Here is a 21,891-nt window from a genome sequence, read left to right on the forward strand (position 1 = left end):
CCCACAGCACCCAGCCTCTCTGTGCCTCGCAGCTCTCTGACCACTGAAGGCTGAAAATCGATGCTGCTGCTGCTGCTGCTGCTGAGTGGAGGAAGAGGAGGAACCACAAGAGATGGAAGAGGAAGAGGAGGAAGGGAGGGACGGTTTGAAGAGACAGAGAGATGAAGAGATGTGAAGAGAAAAACCTCCCTGTACGGAACAAACATTTTAAAAAACATTAATTTTACTTTTACTTTATTGTTACAATTCTCTTTATCTGCCTATTTTGTACATATTTCATGAATTAGCGCTATATAAATAAAATTTAATTGAATTGAATGTGAACATGCGTCTCAATGCAGCCGCCTACTGAGACAAAGGTTTAATAATAAAAATGAAAAATGTGACAGATTTAGAGCTTTATTTTAAGAAAAACAATTTTTTTTTTCTTTTACTATGATGGAGCTTTTATTGAGCCCACAGTGGAGCTCCCAAGAGTTTATTCACAAACTGCTTCCTCTGAAGGACCAAGTGGAGTTTTCCCACAAATCTGGCGCACTTAAACGCAACACGCAGTCGAGGACAAAAAGTTTTTTGCCCGTCATCAGAGTTTTGTTTTCTCCAAACTGCTGCTGTGAGTTTTACACGGAAAATAACCGTTTTCTGGATCATGAAAATGTTTCAGGGCAGAAGGTGAGAGACAGGGAAAAGACCTGAGGGGTCTGCAACATGTGGCTCCTCTTAAACAGATGACAACAAATGTCTACAATCATATTCAGTAAGTAAGAATGTTTTTTTTTAAAAAATATCATTTGTTTCAGTTACGGAACTCACTAAGTTAATAATGATATAGATTTTCCACTTACAGCTGATGAAACACTACGTTTAAGATCAATATAATACATCAGACCAATAAAAAATAATCAATACAGAAGTGTGGGTTTGGTGAAAAGTATGTTTAAAACCTGCTTATTTTCAAAAGGGACTTTTAATATGACAAATGAGCTTCATCTGGGATGCATATTCCAGTTTATTGAATGTGAATGTAGATATTAATTTAAAAAATAACATTTTATTTAGCTGGACTGAGAACAAAACTGACTCTTTTAGTTGTAAAAGCTGGTCTTGAATCTTTGGACCAGTGTTCCAGGGGGTATAAAGTACCACAGTCCAATCAGGTATTAAAAAAGTCTAAGATTTCTATGTCAAGATTAAGTAAAATTGTTTAGGTGAAAAAAAGTATGTTTTTTGTCCATAACTGACGAAAGCAGAAATCCACAAGTCTCAAAATTAGGAATTCAAACTTTAATTTCCTATTTTCAATTCAATTCAATTCAATTTTATATATATAGCGCCAATTCATGAAACATGTCATCTCAAGGCACTTTACAAAGTCAAATTCAATCATATTATACAGATTGGGTCAGATTTGAATAAGTAATATATTAATATGTCACCATTTTATTATTTCATATTTCCTGTCCTATACAGTCCATTGTGTAGTTATTCATGCTGTAACTAAAGGTTAAATAGGACCTAACCTCTGATTGGTCAACATGCACAACAACTCAACTGCGGACCAACCACCTTGTCTCTAGCAGTGAGCAACGCCTACTGAAAATTATGATACAACTATGAAATCATTAAAATAAATAAGTAAATAAAAAATATACTGAAATCATTATAGAGGTTTTTAAGATATTATGTATACCTATTTTAGATTTTAAAAATTCACATGGATTTCTTAAATTATTATAAATTACCACCAGCAACCCCCGCGACCCCATGAGGGATTAAGCGGGTCAGAAAATGGATGGATGGATGGACAATACAATTTATAATTTAATAAAATACATTTATGTTACGTATTCCAGTTGTTTTAAATATCACCAATGCTTATTTTTTAAGACAATGTGGCTGTTTTTTGTCATTGAGTCAATAAGGGATGATGAAAATCTAAAATAAAATACATGCCCAGTTCATTCTTTATTTCTTTAAAATACACTATTTTAATTAGTAGGACTACATACAAATGTATTTAAAAATGCACATAATTCCATTTTTTAAAATACTGCATATGTAAATTCATCTTAACATATTTTTCATATATTAAATTGTGGCACTTTGGATCCTTGGCAAAGGAGGTTTAATTTTGAAAATCCGGCATTGCCTCTAGTGTTCAGGTTGTCAATAAATATAAAATAAAATATATATATATATATATATATATATATATATTGTTTTTATTTTATTTTGTGAGTTGAAGGTGTTTGTTTTCTTCAACTATTCATCGCTAAAACACTGCAGTTGTGCAACTTTGGGCTAAAGTTCACAATTTCCTTGGCTCTTACTTTAATTATTAAAAATGTTACCAGTTTATAAATAAGAATGTATTTATTTCAGGTTGGTATTTGCAGTTGTTTTAAAGGTCACCCATATTTATTTTTAAAGACATTGTGGCTCACTTTATCATTAAGTCAATAAGGGACGATAAAAATATAAAATAAAATACATGCCCAAATCATCATTTATGGTTTTAAAATAAAATACACAATTTTTATTAATAGGACTACCTCAAAGTGAATTTAAAATGCACATAATTCCATTTAAAAAAAAATTTAAATTCTTTTAACATATTTTTCATATATTAAATTGTGGCACTTTTGATCACTGATAGTTATCAAGTTTGGCGAAGGAGGTTTTATTTTGAAAATCCGGTATTGCCACTAGTGTTCATGTTGTCAATAAATATTAAACGAGTATAAAATAAATACATTGTATTTATTTTATTTTGCGTGTTGAAGGTGTTTTTCTTCAACTATTCATTGCTAAAACACCGCGATCGCGCAACTCGGCGCTCAAGTTCACAATTTCCCTGGCTCTTATTTTGACAGGACACCGGAAACGAAGCGCCAACACTGCGCGAGAGTTCCGCGCCTCGACCGGAAGGGGGCGTGTTGTCAGTTTTGTAGCTCGCCGGCTAACTGCAGGCTAAAGTTTCACTTTCTGCCGCCGAGGAGCAACCCGCCGCTGGAGGGACAGCGATTCCCGGGAAACGAAACCAGAACCGGTTCTCCTTTTACCGGAGGACGTCCAGGTCACAGATGCGCCCTTGTGTCCGGCTTAGCAGTTTGTGTTAAAGTTTATTTTTTATTTATTTATCCGTTTCCTCCTCCTCCAAACCGTCGCTCTCCTCAGCTAGCTTTAGCGGCTAGCTCCCCCCCGCTAGCATGGACAGCGGCGGAAACATGCAGAGCAGAGAGGAGCGAAGCGCGGAGAAACTGATGGACAACTACCTGAAGTCGATCGGTTTCCACCGGAAGAAGATCGCCAAGGACGGGTCGTGTTTGTTCCGCGCCGTGGCCGAGCAGGTGAGCGGCGTGAAGCCCCGTCCCGGTGTTTTTGCGCGAAGTTAGCTCGGTGAGCTCAGGTGAGGCGTGTTTGTTGTCCCACTGCGCGACAGCAACTCCTCCCGAGTTTAAACGCAACTTTTCCCCCCCACGCAGGGTGGACAGACACAGACCTCCCGTGGAGTTAAAAAAAAAAAAAAAAACTCAAAATGTAGTGAATATATTTTGTGTGTGTGTGTGTGTTTGGTGGTGGGAGTGACGTAAGCCGCCCGGTTTAACTGTTGACCCTTGACCCCGGCCAGGTGCTGCACTGCCAGAGCCTCCACACCGAGGTACGGGCCCAGTGTGTGGAGTTCCTGAGGCGGAACCGGGACAGCTACGAGGCGGTAAGTAATGTGGCTTTAACCCCGTTTAGTGCCTTAAAAACAGGCAAATCTCACTAAAACACAAGATTTTAGTTTGTTTACTAAAAAAAAGAAGAGGAAATCCATTTATACAGGATATAGGTCTGGTAGTTTTGATGATTGGGTCTTGTAACAAATGAAAACACGTCCTCAGGTTTTTCAGACAGCCGTCCAGCAGTGGCGCCTCCAGAAATATTTCATAGGGGTGGCCAGATGGACCCACTTAAACTCTTAGGGTGGCACTGAAACTAAAAGCCATAATATCAGGATTTTATTCTACTGCTGTAATAAAGCTGCCTTTAGAAAACTGCAGAAAGACTGATGTAAACGCCTACTAATATCTTATGGTTTTTAATGTTTTGTTTTGGATTTTTAATGTTCCCAATGATCTAATGTGCATAGACCAATAACAGTACAGTTAACATTTTGAGTTGAACAACAATTTATGTTTATTGTGTAATTATATGTAGAATAAGGTGTACATTTATTAATATATTGGAAAACAAAACAGTTACTAGGGGAAAGTAGATACTGGCAGATACAAATAAAAGTGCGATAGAAGCTCAGGAAGAGCGACGGGTTTGATGTGGGGGAACCGGAGAACCCGTCCTGAGCACTGCGGGGGCCCCCACACCTGGGTGGCCCGGGTTTAGGCTTCTGGTTCTTGTCGGTTCTGGCGTCTCCTCCTCCTGACGGTGCCCGTCTGGTGATGGAGCGGCGCTGAGACCTGCTGGAGAGGAGAGCAGCATCTCCAGGATGGTTGTGAGCGCTGCTGTCCCTCCTCTCCTGTGACGGTGTCTCTAGTTCAGGAAGTGGTTTAACACGAGGACTACAGCTGTTGTAGTCCTCGGCCCGGCTGGGCCCCGTCGGTGGTGGATCCGGCCCAAACTCCTGACTGGACGTCATCTCAGCCATCATCTCCTGTTGCCTCCCTGCTAAGGGTGTCATGGTGACGGACTTCCCCGTGGTTACTTCTCCGTAGCGTTTCTGTGTTTAAAATGTTTTTAATTAATCCTCTGTTTTCATTGGCTGTCAGCCTTAAGCTGAGCCTGAAGGATGTTGTTCTCCATTTAGTGGATCTTTGTAGATTCACTTTGCAGATCCACAACCTGCTGAAACAGATGAACTTTGTGAATGTTTAGGAGGCGCAGCTGTACGTTTGACAAGGAGCAGCTTAAGCGCTGATTCAGGAAGACTAAGGCTACCTGAATCCGACCTTTTTACCTACTTCTTTTTTTTTACAGCAGTGTGAACGGTCCTATTCTGATCTTTCCAGCCCCTTTAAAAAGAATCAGATCTGTGCCTCTTCTATATGTGGTGATGATTCAGATACGTATCAGATTTTTTTTCAAAGCGTGCGCAGTCTGAACTTCCTAATTTACTTCGACTAGCTGTGATGTGATCTTAACACTCTTGGCTCTCATTGCTCTACATCTTTCTAATAACAAGGAGAGATGCCGGCTGGTATGTTTTTTTTTTTACAATATTAAACACTTCTGGAAACAATTACATTCATCATTACTTCCGTAAACGGTGCGCTTTCCTGTTTTTACTTAGACTTCTTCAAAAGAGCATCTTAAAAAGGGAGAGAGAACGGGATGGTTAAAAATATACATTAAATAATTCACAGAAAACTGTTCATATAGTCGTTTATACAAGTTTCTAGTTCTACTGCAAGTTAAAAAACGATTCCTGGGTGTTGGAAAAGCCTGTAGAGCTGGAGGTGGCGCTACGACACAGTGCTGAAAGCAGGTGTGTGAGCTAGATGTGGCTAACAGAGGGAGGCGATATATCCATTTATTTACTCTAATTTACAATTTATTACGATTTAATTTTTGGAAAAATCAGGATTTTATTTTGCTAATGCGCTTGTTTGGCATCCAGGAAGGGAGCAGCAGCGACATTAGATAGATAGATAGATGTGTAATTAGGGCTGGGTATCATCTAGGAGGAGCCGATACGATTCTCGATAAATAGCTCGGCTTGATTTGATTTGGCTCCAGCATCGATATTTAATACTTTCAGATTAATGTTTAAAATCACTCGATCAACAAAACCAGTGATTGACATAAAAAGAGGTTTTTCACTTTATTTCTTTAATTTCTTGTCGTGAAACGAAAAGGAGGGAGAAAATAAATGAAAATGAGCGATGCCTCAGATCTGGTCCAATCTCTATAATTTCTTTTTTATTTCTATTGGCTAAGCAGCTACTTTTTACACTGGTCAGCGTAACGTTCAGATGTTTTTAACAGGATCAGGAAGGCTGCAGTTTGCTTCCAGTGGTTCTCAGGTCTGAGTGACTTCTGCTGTTTCTCTGCTTCAGAGCCGTGCAGGGCGTTTTAATGGGACGTTTGGTATTAAAGCATAAATATCATGATGATATCAGCCATGTGTGGGTGCTTAGATGCTGTGGTTTAAGTCCAGCTCAGCTGCAGGGAAGCAGAAGGCAAAGTTTTAGAGCCGCGGTCCAGGAATGCTGCTCGCTTTCTGCAGAGCGGCGTTGAACCGGCAGCTTTCAGGCCCGCCTCAGACCCTGGCGCCTCGGGTTATGGCTCGTCTCGGTTCTGCTTCCTGGCCGCCGTCTGCTCTGAATTCTGGGATTTTGAGTTCTTCAGTCTGCCTAATATTTTAATCATATTCTGGGGAGAAACTTTTATTCTCCGTTTGTTTTTAGGAATTAAAGGTGATTGTTGCTTAATCTAATGTTTAATTTTAGCAAAATTTTAAAAATGGGCTTAAAAAAGCAGCAAATGTTGAGAATTTTATCTTCCTTGGTGAATATTATAAGTGAAGCGGCTCTTTGTAGTAAGGCTGGGATCCTCTGCAGCGCCCCCCTGTGGTGTGGAGGGCTAAGAGCGCCTCGCACACGCGGGTTTGAATCCCGGTGGCGTCAGGAAGAGCATCCCTGCTCATAAACTTCCGAGTCTGTTAGAAATAACTTCCTGATGGGGTTAACTTGTTTTGGGAACATCAATAACAACAAAAGAAGCTTTTAGTGGAGATGTTTGATCCTTTTCTCAAAGCAAATGGTTCTCCAGAGAAAGATGCCATTTTAAGACGTTAAAATGTGTCGCCTTTCTTCATCTATTCGTTCTTTCTTTCCGTACCTTCATAGAGGTGATTAAAACTGAATTACTGAACCTAAAGTTGTCCCTAATAGAGCCTTATAGGCTGAAACCAGCAGCTTCAGTCACTAAATCAGAAACTGAAGCTCTGAACCACAGAATGGCGCGTTTCATTGGGTCTGTGGACAAAACGCTGCAGCACACGTGAGCACAGACTATATATATATATATATATATATATATATATATATATATATATATATATATATATATATATATATATATATATATAAAGGATCAATTTGTTAAATCTAAACATTGTGGTCTTCATTATTTCATAAAACCGTGTCACATGTGAACCTTTAGGAACAGACTTTTTGGGTGAGTATTAAAGAGGTAAAATTTATAATATGAGAAAAAAGACCTAGGACAATAAAGTAAAAAAAAAACATAAAAGTGGTAATATTATGATAAAAACATCATATTATGAGAATTAAGAGGGAACATTTCCAGAATAATCACAGTTTGCAGAATTATTTCACTCCTGGAGTAATAGGGCCAGATTAGATTATTTTAAATACTTTTATTCTTTAGGAGAATAAATTCAGGAGAATGAAGCTAAAGGGATATGAAAATAAACTTGTAATATTACAAAAACAAAAATACTACGAATACAAAGTATATTCAGAGATTAAAGTCCCTCTGATACTGTTTAAGTGACTGAGTAACTGCAGATTTGCCACATTTAAGATGGCGGACGCTCTGACGCATCGCGGCATAGGCAGAACCCGCCCAATGACGCGTCTACTCTTATATTATGTCTACGCACGTGAGCCTCATTGCTGTCGTTTCTCTTTCAGTTCATCGAAGGAGACTTTGAGGAGTACCTCTGCAAGCTCCAGGACCCGCAGGTAAGCGCCGGCCGCCTCATTCACCGCCCGCCTGTCTTTAATCGCTGCTGCAGCTCACTGAACACAAACTGCTGCTGGTTCTTACAGCAGTGGGTGGGAGAGGTGGAGATCAACGCGCTGGCCGTCATGTACAAGTAAGTCTGAAAGCCAGGATCCCTTCATCAGCTCTGCTTTTCTGCTCTGGGGGTGCTGCGGAGGCTGCGTGAGCCGTCAGTAGTCGCCTTTCCATCGGCAGATTTAACGTGTCGCGTTAGATTGATGGAAACGGCAAAAAAATTAAATAAAATTCATTAGAGCTTTAAAGCTCTGTTACTGATCTGTGGTCTGTGCTCGTTAGCAATAAGGCTGGAGAATTAACCGCAGTTAAAAAAAAACAAAAAAACCCGCAATTTCCAAATCGCAGAAGTCTGGATTTTTTGTCAACGTGACAATTAATGGATCAGACGCGTCCTTTAGGTGTCGGTAATGTTTAAAGTGAGTTTGTCTCCATGTGAAAGGGAAGAGAGCTGCAGCAGTGAGATAATCTATTTTTATTATTTGTTTTATAGTTTATAAAATCAATACCAGAAACTTTAAAGAACCTCGCCACAGCATTAAGTAGCATTCAGACTGTTTAATACACCGACTTATGTTCAACAAGGACTGATGTCCAGCTCAATTAAGTTAATCTCCTGAATAACAATATTCTGATTAATAAAACTAGTTAAATTTCTTGTTTTAAAGGCAAGGCACATTTATTTCTATTGTACATTTCAGTACAAAGACAATAAAAGTGCTTTACATGAATAAAATATAAGTTAAAACAGAATAAAAGCAAGTTGGAATAAAATGTAGAAACAAAATAGAACATGGAAAAATGGACACTAAAAGCAAACATTAAAAACAATTGAAATACAAAGTTAACTTTAGTTTAACTAGAACAGTCGAAGGCAATCCTAAACAAATGTGTTTTTAATCTTGATTTAAAGGAACTCAGGCTTTCCGCACTTTTACAGTTTTCTGGAAGTTTGTTCCAGATCAGTGGAGCATAGGAACTAAATGCTGCAGAGAAAAGTCCAAATTAAATCTGTTATGGTTGAAACAAATCACAGTTTTGGTTTTTGGTAAAATCGTACAGCGTTGGTTAGCATAGTCTACTTCCTGTTTGCTACATCCAACATTAACTCGTGACGACGTGACGCTGGGCGCCGCCTGGTTAATTCGCTACAGACCAGGAAATACAAACACGACTGATTCTGTTTTATATTTTTTTTTTCTTTTTTTTGGCGATATTTTAAAAGTTTGCTCAGAGTTGGCATGAGAATCGGATGGAAACATCTTCGCTTGAACTTCACGTTAAACACTGCAGGTCTGACCAATGAGACGGGTCGGTCACCGTGAAGACAAGTGAAACGCATTTAAACCCATTAATTACACCGTTATACCTTTTGTTAAATCAAAGTTTAATTATATAGCGCCAATTCATGATACACGTCATCTCAGGGCTCTTTACAAAGTGAATTTAGTTCTGCTTAAAAGTCGCCCTTAATCTGACCTACAAGCCTCTCTGTGACGCATCTTCTAATGGATAAAATCTGATTTTCTACGTTTATTATATCCGACCCTCATAGGGAGGATAGAAGCAGCTTGAACTGCTCCGGCGTCACGAACGCTGTGGCTGTCTAAAACCTTTTTATGTGAAAGGGAAAGTAAAACCTCCTTTGTTTTGTCATTAATGATTAAGCCGATTGAGGCGTGGCGCTCGCTGCTTTAAAGGAGCGCCATGCAGGTGAAAGGAGCCACAGAACATGACTCAGATCCAGCTGGACGCAGGCGGCTGATTGGACGACGTTTTCATGGAGCAGACCAACCACGACCCAGAACCCGGAACGACGAGCGTCTCGCCCGTTAAAGACGGAAACCCGGACAGAAACGCCACAAATTCATGTTTCACAGTAAAATGAGACCCAAACTCCACACGTGTAGTTTTTATTTTAATTTATTTTACTCCCTGAACGATCCGCTCTGCTCTGGATCGGCGTGGAGTCGGAGCGGCAAAAGTAGAACAGAAACAGCAGAAAGATGAAAAATAGTTGACAATGAAAATAGTTGTTTTTTTAGCCAGATAAGGAACATTTTATTAATGGTTATTTCTCCAAATATGAGCCTTTGAGAAGGGGTTGGGTTAAAATGACTTATTTCCTTATTTTTAAAATTTTTTAAAAATATCCATATTAAAAAAAGACATATAAAATGAGACTATATTTTTTTATATCGAGATTGTTGCGTTGTAATTATACTTTTGTGTTGCAGGAGGTGAATTTTTTTTTTCTGTCATTTTCCATGTTTATCTACGGCTGTTTCTTTAAAAAAAAAAAAACATCCCTGCACTGAAAAAAGGGAACCAAAAGTAAGTAAAATTGTCCTAAAATGTGTGTATTTGTCCTTGATTTGAGCAGCAAGTTTAAATGATCTGTCACTGGAATAAGATTTTTGGTATAAAATAGTAACAACTTACCCGAATCATCTTACTTCAAGTGCAGTATGTCTAATTATCTTATTTTAAGGGTCAGATAATCTTATTTAGCTGCTCAATTAAAGGGCAAATACACTCATTTCAAGAAAGTTCCTTTTGCAGTGTGTGAGACATTTGGGATAAAACGTCTATTTTTATAATTAATTTATGTAAATAGAAGCACGTTGAGGTAAATATCGTGTATCTGCGTTCAGCCTTATAACAATTTTGCTCTAATTAATTAACTAACTATTAACTAATTAATTGCTCTAATTAATTAAGAGTAAAAAGTCTCCATTTGCATTAGTCAGATGTGTTGGAGCGTCAAATAATTGCAGTTGGGGGCCGCATAAAAATCAATGCAGGGGCCAGAAACTTTAGAGACATTCAGCGTCCAACAGGAAGTCCCCACAGGTCGTCCAATCAGGACCTTTCTTTGTTTCTGTACCTCCTGGTGAGCTAGCAGGCAGGTTGCTGGTTCGGTTGCTTTGACTGCGTCCCTGAAAGCTTCAGCAGATATGAAAGTAGTTGAAAGTCTGATTGTAGACGTCCTTAAAGGAAGAGCTGTCCTGATGCCCATATTTGGGCATCAGACTGAGCGTCTCTGTGGTCAAAGACGTCCTCTGACAGCGTAAAGCTCTGGTTGGGCTTCATGGCCTCTGCAGCGCCCCCTGGCTGTGGACACTCTGCTCAGTCTAGAGCCCCCCCCTCTCTTCTTTCATCCCTCTCTTTCTTCTTCTTCTCCTCCAGGAGGGACTTCCTGATCTTCCAGGAGCCTGGCAAGCCGGCCGTGAACATCACTGCCAACAACTTTAAAGACGAAGTGAGACCCGCCGCCGAGCCGCCGCCTCGTTAACGCCGCTCAGCTCTGCCTGCAGCTCTGGATCCACTCTGAGCCGCGTTTAGTGTTTTAAAAAAGCTTTAAACATTCAGGACAAGCTGAAGCTGCATATAACGGTTCAGGAGGTTTATATTCTGGTGTTTTAACGATTTTTAGGACAGTAATTAACACTGATGCGTGCATTTTTTAACCTTTTTACAAATAAGTCGTAGGTATTGGACTAATATGAGAGGAGAAAAATGACATTTACCGTATTTTTTTGACTATATAGTCTGAAAAATACAGTAAACTGCAAAAAAGGAACTAAAAGTTGGGCAAATACTAATTTCCAGACAATTTTGCTTTTATTTGAGCAGCTGAAGCTGAATATAATGATTCAGGAGGGTCGTATTCTGGTGTTTTAAGGGTTTTTAGGACAGTAATTAACACTGATGCGTACATTATTTAACCTTTTTACAAATAAGTCGTTGATATTGGACTAATATTTAGAAAAAATTACATTTACCATGCTTTTTGGACTATAAGAAGCACTTTTTTTCACAGTTTGGCCGATCCTGCGACTTACACGTTTTTTCCTCTTTATGATGCATTTTCTGACTGATGCAACTTATAGTCTGATAAATACAGTAAACTGCAAAAAAGGAACTAAAAGTTAGTAAAAGTGTCTGAAAATGAGTATTTGTCCTTTATTTGAGCAGCGGAAGCTGAATATAACGGTTCAGGAGGGTCATATTCTGGTGTTTTAAGGGTTTTTAGGACAGTAATTTTAACTGATGTGTGTATTATTTAACCTTTTTACAAATAAGTTGTAGATATTGGACTATTATTTGGGGAAAAAAATGACATTTACACAGCAAAAAAGAGACTAGAAGTTAGTAAAATTGTTTGGAAATTAGTATTTGTCCTTTATTTGAGCAGCTGAAGCTGAATATAACTGTTCAGGAGGGTCAAATTCTGGTGTTTTAAGTGTTTTTAGGACAGTAATTATAACTGATGTCTGTGTTATTTAACCTTTTTTACAAATAAGTCGTAGATATTGGACTAATTTGTGGAAAGAATGACATTTACACAGCAAAAAAGGAACTAAAAGTTAGTAAAATTGTCCTATAATATGCATATTTGTTCTTAATTTGATCAGGTAAATAAGATTATCTGCCTATGGAGTGAGATTTCTGCTCTTTTAGGAACAATTCATCTCCATCATCTTATTTCAAGTGAATCTGTCTAATTATCTTATATTGGGGGTAAAAATACTGAGATAATCTTATTTACCTGCTAAGATCAAGGAAAAATGCGCTCACTTTAAGAACATTTTACTTATTTCCTTTATGCGGGTCAGAGCAAACAGAAGTTAGTCATTTAGTAATGTTTTAGTAATGTTTTAGTAATGTTTGAGGATCTTTTAGTTTGTAAATCAGCCTCTGGTTTCACTTTCCCAGCAGAGGAAGGTTTAGAACCGGGTTCTCTAACGATGTTCTCCTCCTCCCAGGTGCGGCTGTGCTTTCTGAACGGGAATCACTACGACAGCGTTTACCCCGTCAGCCGCATCAAGAACGCCGCTCTCTGTCAGTGTAAGCATCAGCGGCCGCCGACAAAAAACCTCCTCAGGTCGCTTTGTTGCTCTAACAGGGCTGGACGACATTTAAATAGAAACCATGCTGATCAAGTCAAAACAGATTTTATGTGCAGCCCTGAATATTTTATGCTTTAGCAACCTATTTTTAGATAAAGACACACAAACTGAATTAAAACTCAACCGTCTATTCAACTTTTTACCAAAACTGACAGTTTAAAGAAAAAAAAGAGCTCTTTGAAGGGGGAGGAGCTTACCTGGGTCTGCGTTGTGATTGGCTGGGAGGATTAACGACTGTAATATTAACCTAGATGACTAGAATGCATAAGGAAGGAAAACTGTTATTCTATTGAACTTTATCATAGATATACATGTATTAATCGATATATATTATTATTAAATTATCATCCAGCGATTTGTTCTAATTGTTCCTGATAAAATGAGGTGAAATTCCTCATTTTGACGCTGGTATAATAAATCTGATTAGGGTCAGAGTTGGCCTGATTAAAGGGGGTTCAGCTAATCACCAGGAAATTCTTCAGAAAAATAAAAACATCTTTTTAAACTTTTTTTTTTTCTTTTAGGTTTTAAATCTAAAGGAAAGCAGTTTAAACATTTGTCTGCTGACTGAAAGTCTTTCTAGTCGGGCTAAATCGGTTTAATCGATTAATTTGAATTTACAATTCTTTAACAATATATGTTTAGGAAAATATATTGTCAAAGTATTTTTTTTTTCTCCCGTAATCCAACTTTAATTTACTCTTTTACTTTTACACCAGTGAAGTGAAGCTGTGTGTAAAACCAGCAGCAGCAACATTTAGTTTTATTTACATTAGCGGCAGGGCGGCCATCTTGTTTTTCCAGCCTGGTTCATGGCTGGTTTTTAGCTGCTCTTTGATTTTTGGTCGACTCACAGAATGAATGATTGACAGAAAAGCATTTTTTTTTTTTTTTTTATTATTCATTTAATTTATTTTTGTGAAACAAACAGAAGGGAAAACTTGGATTAATCAGATTTGGTAAAACAAAAGCGGGAGATTTTATTTTTAAGCCCCAAACGTTTCAAAGAGTGACGCCGATGTTCAGCTCGTTCATCTGGAAACAGCTTTGACATCTTGTCCCATCGTCTAAATGTCCTTACTTTCTTCCTAGTGTCCTCTCTTCTGTCCCTGGGTCCTTTCCTTTCCTGTGTACTTTATTCCTTCCTGCCACCTCGTGTCCTTCCCTCTCTCCTTTCCTCCTTTCTTTGCTCCCTGTTGAGTTTTCTTTGGTCCATTATTGTCTTTCAGTTCTGTCCTACCTTGTTTCCTTCCTTCCTTCCTTCCTTCCTTCCTTCCTTCCTTCCTTCCTTCCTTCCTTCCTTCCTTCCTTCCTTCCTTCCTTCCTTCCTTCCTTCCTTGTGTCTACCTGGTATTCTTCTTTGAGTCCTACTTCCCTTCAATGCTTGCCTTCTTCCTTTTCTCTTCTCCTTCTTTCTTTACCTTTTTTCTCCCCCTTTCCGTTTCCTCGTGTCCTTTTTCTGTTTATTGTTTGTGTCCTTCCTAACTCCTTCCTCTTTCTCGTCTTTCCTTCCTTGCTTCTCTACTGTTTCTCACTTCCTTGCTTCCTTTCTTTCATTGTCTTTTATTTTCTTCCTTTCCTTGTTTCCTTTTTTCTGCTCTTCCTTGTGTTGTTCATTTTGGGCTTTTCTTTCTTTCCTCGCATCCTTCCTAATTCTTCCTTTTTTTCCTTGACTGTTTCCTAACTCCTGTCCTTTGTCATGTCCTCCCTTTCTTTCCTCCTGCGCCTCCTTCGTTCCCTTTCTTATATCCATCCCTTATTTCCTCCAATTCTTTTTGCTTCCTTTTTCCCTTGCATCCTTCCTTTATGTCCTTTCCTTGTTTCCGCCAATCCATCTTTGCTTCCTGCCTTTCTTTCCTTGTCTCCTTCACTTCCTTATTTCTGTCCTTTCCTTGTTTACTCCAGTCCATCTTTGCTTCCTGCCTTTCTTTCCTTGTCTCCTTCACTTCCTTATTTCTGTCCTTTCCTTTTTTCCTCCAATCCTTCTCTGCTTCCTTTTTTCCCTTGCCTCCTTCCTTTATGTCATTTCCTTGTTACCTCCAATCCTTCTTTGCTTCCTTTCTTTCCTTGTCTCCATTTCCTTCCTTCTGTCCTTTCCTTGTTTCCTCCAATCCTTCTCTGCTTCCTTTCTTTCCTTGCCTCCTTCCTTTATGTCATTTCCTTGTTACCTCCAATCCTTCTTTGCTTCCTTTCTTTCCTTGTCTCCTTCATTTCCTTCCTTCTGTCCTTTCCTTGTTTCCTCCAATCCATCTTTGCTTCCTGCCTTTCTTTCCTTGTCTCCTTCACTTCCTTATTTCTGTCCTTTCCTTATTTCCTCCAATCCTTCTCTGTTTCTTTTTTTCCCTTGTCTCCTTCATTTCCTTCCTTCTGTCCTTTCCTTGTTTCCTCCAATCCTTCTCTGCTTCCTTTCTTTTCTTGTCTCCTTCCTTTATGTCCTTGTTTCCTCCAATCCATCTTTGCTTCCTGTCTTTCTTTCCTTGTCTCCTTAACTTCTTTATTTTTGTCCTTTCCTTGTTACCTCCAATCCTTCTTTGCTTCCTTTCTTTCCTTGTCTCCTTCATTTCCTTCCTTCTGTCCTTTCCTTGTTTCCTCCAAACCTTCTTTGCTTCCTTTCTTTCTTGTCTCCTTCATTTTCTTCCTTCTGTCCTTTCCTTGTTTCCTCCAATCCTTCTCTGCTTCCTTTCTTTCCTTGTCTCCTTCCTTTATGTCCTTGTTTCCTCCAATCCATCTTTGCTGCCTTCCTCCCTTTATGTTTTTACCTTTCTTTCCTTATGTCCTTTCTTACCCACCTTCCTCTTTACCTCCCTTCTTAAGCTCTTCGTCCTTCCTTCCCTCCTTCCTTTCTTCCTTCCTTCCTTCCTTCCCTCCTTCCTTCCCTTCCTCCAGTTCATAATTGCTGTTTCCTCGTTGTGTTTAAAGCTCAGAGATCTTCAGAGCAGTCCAGTCTGTCCTGGTCTCTGTGCCTCTCTCTCTCCTGCGTGTCTCTAAGCCGTCTCCCTCCTGTCCTCCCGGGTCCTCAGTCGTGTCCTTGTCTCCTGCAGCCGTCCTCTACGAGCTGCTGTACGAAGGCGTCTTCAAGGTGGACCGCCACTCGCTGGGTCCGTGCCAGAGGGTCGGTCGGCCCATGGACCTGCTGAGCGACGACTGCATGGCGTTCTGCGCCAGCAGCGACGAGTCCGACCTGGAGAACGAGGAGCCGCTGTGGTGGGCAGATTAAACCCGGATTAAACCCAGATTAAACTCAGATTAAACCCAGATTAAATTCAGATTAAACTCAGATTAAACTCAGATTAAACGATCCAGAACCGTCTCTGCTGGGTTAGGATGCAGTAAAACTGAACAGGTCTCGTTTCTCTCTCTCTCCTCGCGGTGCAGGGTGGAAAACGGAGGCGTGTCGTCTTCCCCCAGACCCAGCAGCAGCTACAGGGTAAGATCTGAGCGGGCGTCAGAGTCCTGTGGAGGGGGGGGGGGGCATCACTGAGCTTTATTATAAACGACTGTTAGAACGAGTGGCTTTGAAGCCACCAGCCGCCATATTGGTACTCCCTATTTCCCCCCGGTAACTAGGGAATATGTGCGCTACAGCATCGAATAACGAGGATTTTCTCATGTTCAGGGGAGCTTAAGACTTTTAAAATGTCAACTGCCATATAGTTTTATGTTATGTTCTAATACTATCAAGTCATGTGCTGAAATATTTTGCATTTTATTCATTTAAATATACACATATAACATTTATAAATATATAAATAACAATATACAAAAACATATATTTACATATATGTATACATATGCAGGGCAGTCAAAAGTAGCCGATCAACGGCGGCAAATCGCCGTCTATAGCAGCTCCTGCCGCCGCCTACTTTTCCCCGATTATACATCCCAAGAATCACCTTAGCATCTGTCTCCACTGAGAGCAACATTAACGAGTGATTGGGTTCCTTGTTCCAACCGAGATGCTACTTTTCCGATCAAAACACAGACCGGTGTTATGCCGAAAAGTGCAATAAAACCGTGAGAGCCGACGTGAGTTTTGCTACTGCAAAGCTTTTTAAGCGAAGATCAAACATTCACAGCACACAGCACCGCGTTCATAGACCAGTGTGATGCATTCACGAGCGTCAGAAAGCTATGGTGCATTCAGGAGCATGGGACATTTCAAACTTACAAGGAAAGAGGCATAAAACGGAATAGAACTTAACTCATACAATAATGTATTTATCCAGAAACAGTGTGGGCTTTCTTACAATACTGAATGCTCTATAATTGTATTTCTGATATTTTTTGATTATGCACATCTGTTAGCTTTTTATTCTGAAAAATCTATAATATTACATATAATATATTACAGCAGCAAATTATCAAAGTTTTTCAGGGGATGCATTCTGTGTTCGTCTCTAGAATCCTCGTCGATGATACGATATCATGTGTGTGTGATGAGTGCAAATGAAATTAAACTGAGATAAGAGATTTCGAAAGAGCGATATGACTGAAATAAATTCAACATGTAAATTCAATTTCAAATTCCAACCTTGTATTTTTATCATAAAAATTCGACTTTGTTCGTGAAGAAATGTTACGATCGTTTTTAGAACAGAACTGTGAATAATAATAATAACTAGAAAAGGCTGTTCCTGCGAAACAGCAGTGAGAATGCTAATCTGCAGAATGATTGAGCAGAAGATGCAGAAAACATTGAAATCAGATTTGAAGAATTTGAAAAAGTTTGAAGAATTGAAAGAAATAGAAGAATTTGAAGGATTTTGAAGTTTGAAACATTTGAAGAAATTTGGAGAATTTGAAAAAGTTTGAAGAAATTTGAAATATTTGAAAATTTTCAAAAAATTTGAAGGAATTTGAAAAATTTGAAGAATTTGACAAACTTGAAGAATTTAAAAATTTTGAAGAAATGTGGAGAATTTGAACAAATTTGAAGGAATTTGAAAAATTAAAAAAATTGAAGAATTTGAAGATTAAAAACAACTAAAAAAATTCTGAAGAAATGTAGCAAGGCGCCTGCCTCGTGGTACCGTCAAAAATACTAACAGGGAGTAACACTGCGAATTTCAGCTTCCTACGGTCTTCACAGCACCCGCAGTAGCCTTCGAAAGGTACCATGTTAAGTCAATGGACCTCCTAGAAGCCTCTGGCTAAAAGGGTTGTCATGGAGACTCCCTCACAGCTGTAGCCCTCTATTTGTCTGTAAAGGCAGAGCAACCCCGGCTAAGCAGAAGTTGGTAGGACCTTTCTAAAGCTATCTGGTTAGCAACATGCTAACCGTTAGCCGCTAGCATGGTTGTGTTCAGTATCACCGGGTGATTGTACTCTGTCAGTTTGGTCCAAATCCTGTACTGGGAAGTGCCTCAAAAAGGGGTGCCAATACTTAATGTCACCAAACGTGACCAAAGTTCATGGGTCAGATTGGCCTCCTTTAGAAACTCAGCCTCACCACATCTGGGCCCAGTAGTATGGTGTAGGGCCTCCTTTTGCGGCCAATACAGCGTCAATTCGTCTTGGGAATGACATAAACAAGTCCTGCACAGTGGTCAGAGGGATTTTAAGCCATTCTTCTTGCAGGATAGTGGCCAGGTCACGACGTGATGCTGGTGAAGGAAAATGTTTCCTGACTCGCTCCTCCAAAACACCCCAAAGTGGCTCAATAATATTTAGATCTGGTGACTGTGCAGGCCATGGGAGATGTTCAACTTCACTTTCATGTTCATCAAACCAATCTTTCACCAGTCTTGCTGTGTGTATTGGTGCATTGTCATCCTGATACACGGCACCTCCTTCAGGATACAATGTTTGAACCATTGGATGCACATGGTCCTCCAGAATGGTTCGGTAGTCCTTGGCAGTGACGCGCCCATCTAGCACAAGTATGGGGCCAAGGGAATGCCATGATATGGCAGCCCAAACCATCACTGATCCACCACCATGCTTCACTCTGGGCATGCAACAGTCTGGGTGGTACGCTTCTTGGGGGCTTCTCCACACCGTAACTCTCCCGGATGTGGGGAAAACGGTAAAGGTGGACTCATCAGAGAACAATACATGTTTCAAATTGTCCACAGCCCAAGATTTGCGCTCCTTGCACCATTAAAAACAACTAAAAAAATTCTGAAGAAATTTAGCAAGGCGCCTGCCTTGTGGTACCGTCAAAAATACTAACAGGGAGTAACACTGCGAATTTCAGCTTCCTACGGTCTTCACAGCACCCGCAGTAGCCTTCGAAAGGTGCCATGTTAAGTCAATGGACCTCCTAGAAGCCTCTGGCTAAAAGGGTTGTCATGGAGACTCCCTCACAGCTGTAGCCCTCTATTTGTCTGTAAAGGCAGAACAACCCCGGCAAAGCAGAAGTTGGTAGGACCTTTCTAAAGCTACTTCTGGTTAGCAACATGCTAACCGTTAGCCGCTAGCATGGCTGTGTTCAGTATCACCGGGTGATTGTACTCTGTCAGTTTGGTCCAAATCCTGTACTGGGAAATGCCTCAAAAAGGGGTGCCAATACTTAATGTCACCAAACGTGACCAAAGTTCATGGGTCAGATTGGCCTCCTTTAGAAACTCAGCCTCACCACATCTGGGCCCAGAACTCAACATTTGACCAAAATGGTCAGTAGCTCCATTTCCCACATGTGGGTGATGCTGTATTGGCCAATTGGGTCATGTCTGGGCATCATGCCAGGTCCTGTTGGAAGCAAAGGCCCAATAGGAAAGCATGTGACATCCAAAATGGGACAGCAAAGTGACATATCGCTGAAAGTCACTTGAAAATTTTAAAATGTCAAGAGGAAGTGACTGTGCGAATTTCAGATTGCTACATTAATCATAGCCGCTGCAGCGGGCGTCGAAAGTTGCCATTGTATCTCAATGGAGATTCTCCCTCTGGCCCTCAGAGTTCCGTCGTCATGGAAACTCACTGACACAGCTGCAGCGGGCTAGTCCACAGAAGTGCAGAGACTTTGTCAGACTCTGCCTCATTGAAATAGAATGGAATACTTTGCCTCAAACAACGCTCCATATCTCTTGTTCCGTAAATGGTAGAGACATAATTTTTTCAGCGTTTAGTTCCTAACGGATAGGAGAACAAGAAAAACTATCGGTTTTTGCTAGAAATATTTTAATTTAGGCGTAAAAAATTATGATATAAAGAGGATTTTAATGAAATTTGAGAAATCCTCTACAAACGGTCCCGAACAAATCGCTGTAGCTGAAAAAGTATAAGAGATATCAAAATAATTCTTTCACTCTGAGTATCAGCAGGCTTTTGAGGACTATGGAGTTCATTTTTAGGTTTGTACAAAAATCGGTGTAGGCACAGCGACGATGTAAAAAGTGGATGATGTGGAAGAATGAAGCTCCAAAGCGTTTTAAGGATTTTGCACATTCGCTACTCCCGAACAAATTGTTCCTGCGTAAAAACCGTAACAGTTATCCACAAAATTCCTTTTTTATGAGTGCCAGAAGGGTCGGGACATTCATGTGTGAAAGTCTCATGCCTGTAAATAAAACGGTTTAGGAGTAGTGACGATGTAGAAAAGTGCCTCATTTGGGGAGATTGAAGTCTGATCCTGTTTTAGCATTTTCCCAAAACGCTACTCCCGAACAAATTGTTCCTGCGGCAAAACCGTAACATTTATCGACAAAATTTCTCTTTTGTGAGCGCCAGAAGGGTCTGGACATGAATGTCTGATAGTGTCGTGCCTGTACATGAAACGGTTTAGGAGTAGTGACGATGTAAATACATGTGATGTTTTGGATTTCCAGGTGTCATTTTTGAAAACCGCTCCATAGGAAATGAATGGGGAAGGTTTCGGGTTAGTGTCGCTCTGAGGTGATTTGCGAAAAATCTATAAATACCACACCAATGATGGTTACATTTTCCGAATCCAGACAAAAATTCCTACGTTTTGATGTATAATTTATGTGGATAGGTTGAAAATTGAGCGAGTGAGAAGAAGTTGTTCGGAGAAGAAGAATTTGTTGAATTTCTAGAGTGCGCACTCTAACAGAGGCTCCTTGACAACCATAGCAACGCATGTTATTTGCTGAATTTCTTGAAAAGCCAAAATTATTTTAAGGAGGTACTATATGAAAATGGTAAAATATATGAAAAAGCTGAACTATACCATAATAGCTGAAAGATATCACTACATTTTAAAAGTTGAATGGCGTTTCTAGCTGAAAGTAGGCTGAAGCAGTAAGATGACAAAAAGCTGAAATATTAGAAGAATTTGAAGGATTCTCCATTCAGTTGAATGAGAGCAAAAAAGTTACAAAAAGTTGAATATTTTAAATATTATAAAAGTTATAATTACCAAAAGTCTTAGCAGTAATGTCCTGAAGGAGCTGAACGTTTTGATACCAGAATGGTTGAAATCGGTTGAAAAATGCAGAACTAGTAGGAAGTCGAAAAACGTACGGAATAATAATAATAATAATAACTAGAAAAGGCTGTTCCTGCGAAACAGCAGTGAGAATGCTAATCTGCAGAATGATTGAGCAGAAGATGCAGAAAACGCTGAAATCAGATTTGAAGAATTTGAAAAAAAATGTAAAAATTTGAAGGGATTTGAAGAATTTTAAAAAGTTTGAAGAATTGAAAGAAATAGAAAAATTTGAAGGAATTTGAAGAGTTTGAAAAATTTGAAGAAATTTGAAGAATTTGAAAAGTTTGAAGAATTTGAAGAAATTTGAAATATTTGAAAATGTTCAAAAAATTTGAAGGAATTTGAAAAATTTGAAGAATTTGACAAATTTGAAGAATTTGAAAATTTTGAAGAAATTTGGAGAATTTCAACAAATTTGAAGGAATTTGAAAAATTTGAAAATTTAAAAAAATTGAAGGAATTTGAAAAATTTGAAAATTTAAAAAAATTGAAGAATTTGAAGATTAAGAACAACTAAAAAAATTCTGAAGAAATTTAGCAAGGCGCCTGCCTTGTTGTACCGTCAAAAATACTAACGGGAAGTAACACTGCGAATTTCAGCTTCCTACGGTCTTCACAGCACCCGCAGTAGCCTTCGAAAGGTGCCATGTTAAGTCAATGGACCTCCTAGAAGCCTCTGGCTAAAAGGGTTGTCATAGAGACTCCCTCACAGCTGTAGCCCTCTATTTGTCTGTAAAGGCAGAACAACCCCGGCTAAGCAGAAGTTGGTAGGACCTTTCTAAAGCTACTTCTGGTTAGCAACATGCTAACCGTTAGCCGCTA

General features: G+C 39.4%; 1 protein-coding gene across 4 annotated transcripts in view; it reads left to right on the plus strand.

Annotated features, from left to right (window-relative positions):
- The first annotated feature begins 2,912 nt into the window (after positions 1-2,912).
- otud4 (OTU deubiquitinase 4) overlaps positions 2,913-21,891 on the plus strand; it is a 45,429-nt gene continuing 26,450 nt past the window's right edge. For 2 of the 4 annotated variants that reach the window (XM_036146730.1, XM_036146732.1), the window contains exons 1-8: positions 2,914-3,350; positions 3,632-3,715; positions 7,659-7,709; positions 7,797-7,843; positions 10,954-11,026; positions 12,534-12,615; positions 15,719-15,881; positions 16,053-16,104. In XM_036146730.1, coding sequence (XP_036002623.1) covers positions 3,210-3,350; positions 3,632-3,715; positions 7,659-7,709; positions 7,797-7,843; positions 10,954-11,026; positions 12,534-12,615; positions 15,719-15,881; positions 16,053-16,104 — 693 coding nt within the window. In that variant the 5' untranslated portion in view covers positions 2,914-3,209. Of the gene's footprint in view, positions 3,351-3,631; positions 3,716-7,658; positions 7,710-7,796; positions 7,844-10,953; positions 11,027-12,533; positions 12,616-15,718; positions 15,882-16,052; positions 16,105-21,891 lie in introns of all 4 variants that reach the window. The other 2 variants (XM_036146731.1, XM_036146733.1) reach the window with 2 other exon arrangements.

This window comes from Fundulus heteroclitus, chromosome 14, assembly GCF_011125445.2.
Source record: "Fundulus heteroclitus isolate FHET01 chromosome 14, MU-UCD_Fhet_4.1, whole genome shotgun sequence".
Lineage (NCBI taxonomy): Eukaryota > Metazoa > Chordata > Actinopteri > Cyprinodontiformes > Fundulidae > Fundulus > Fundulus heteroclitus.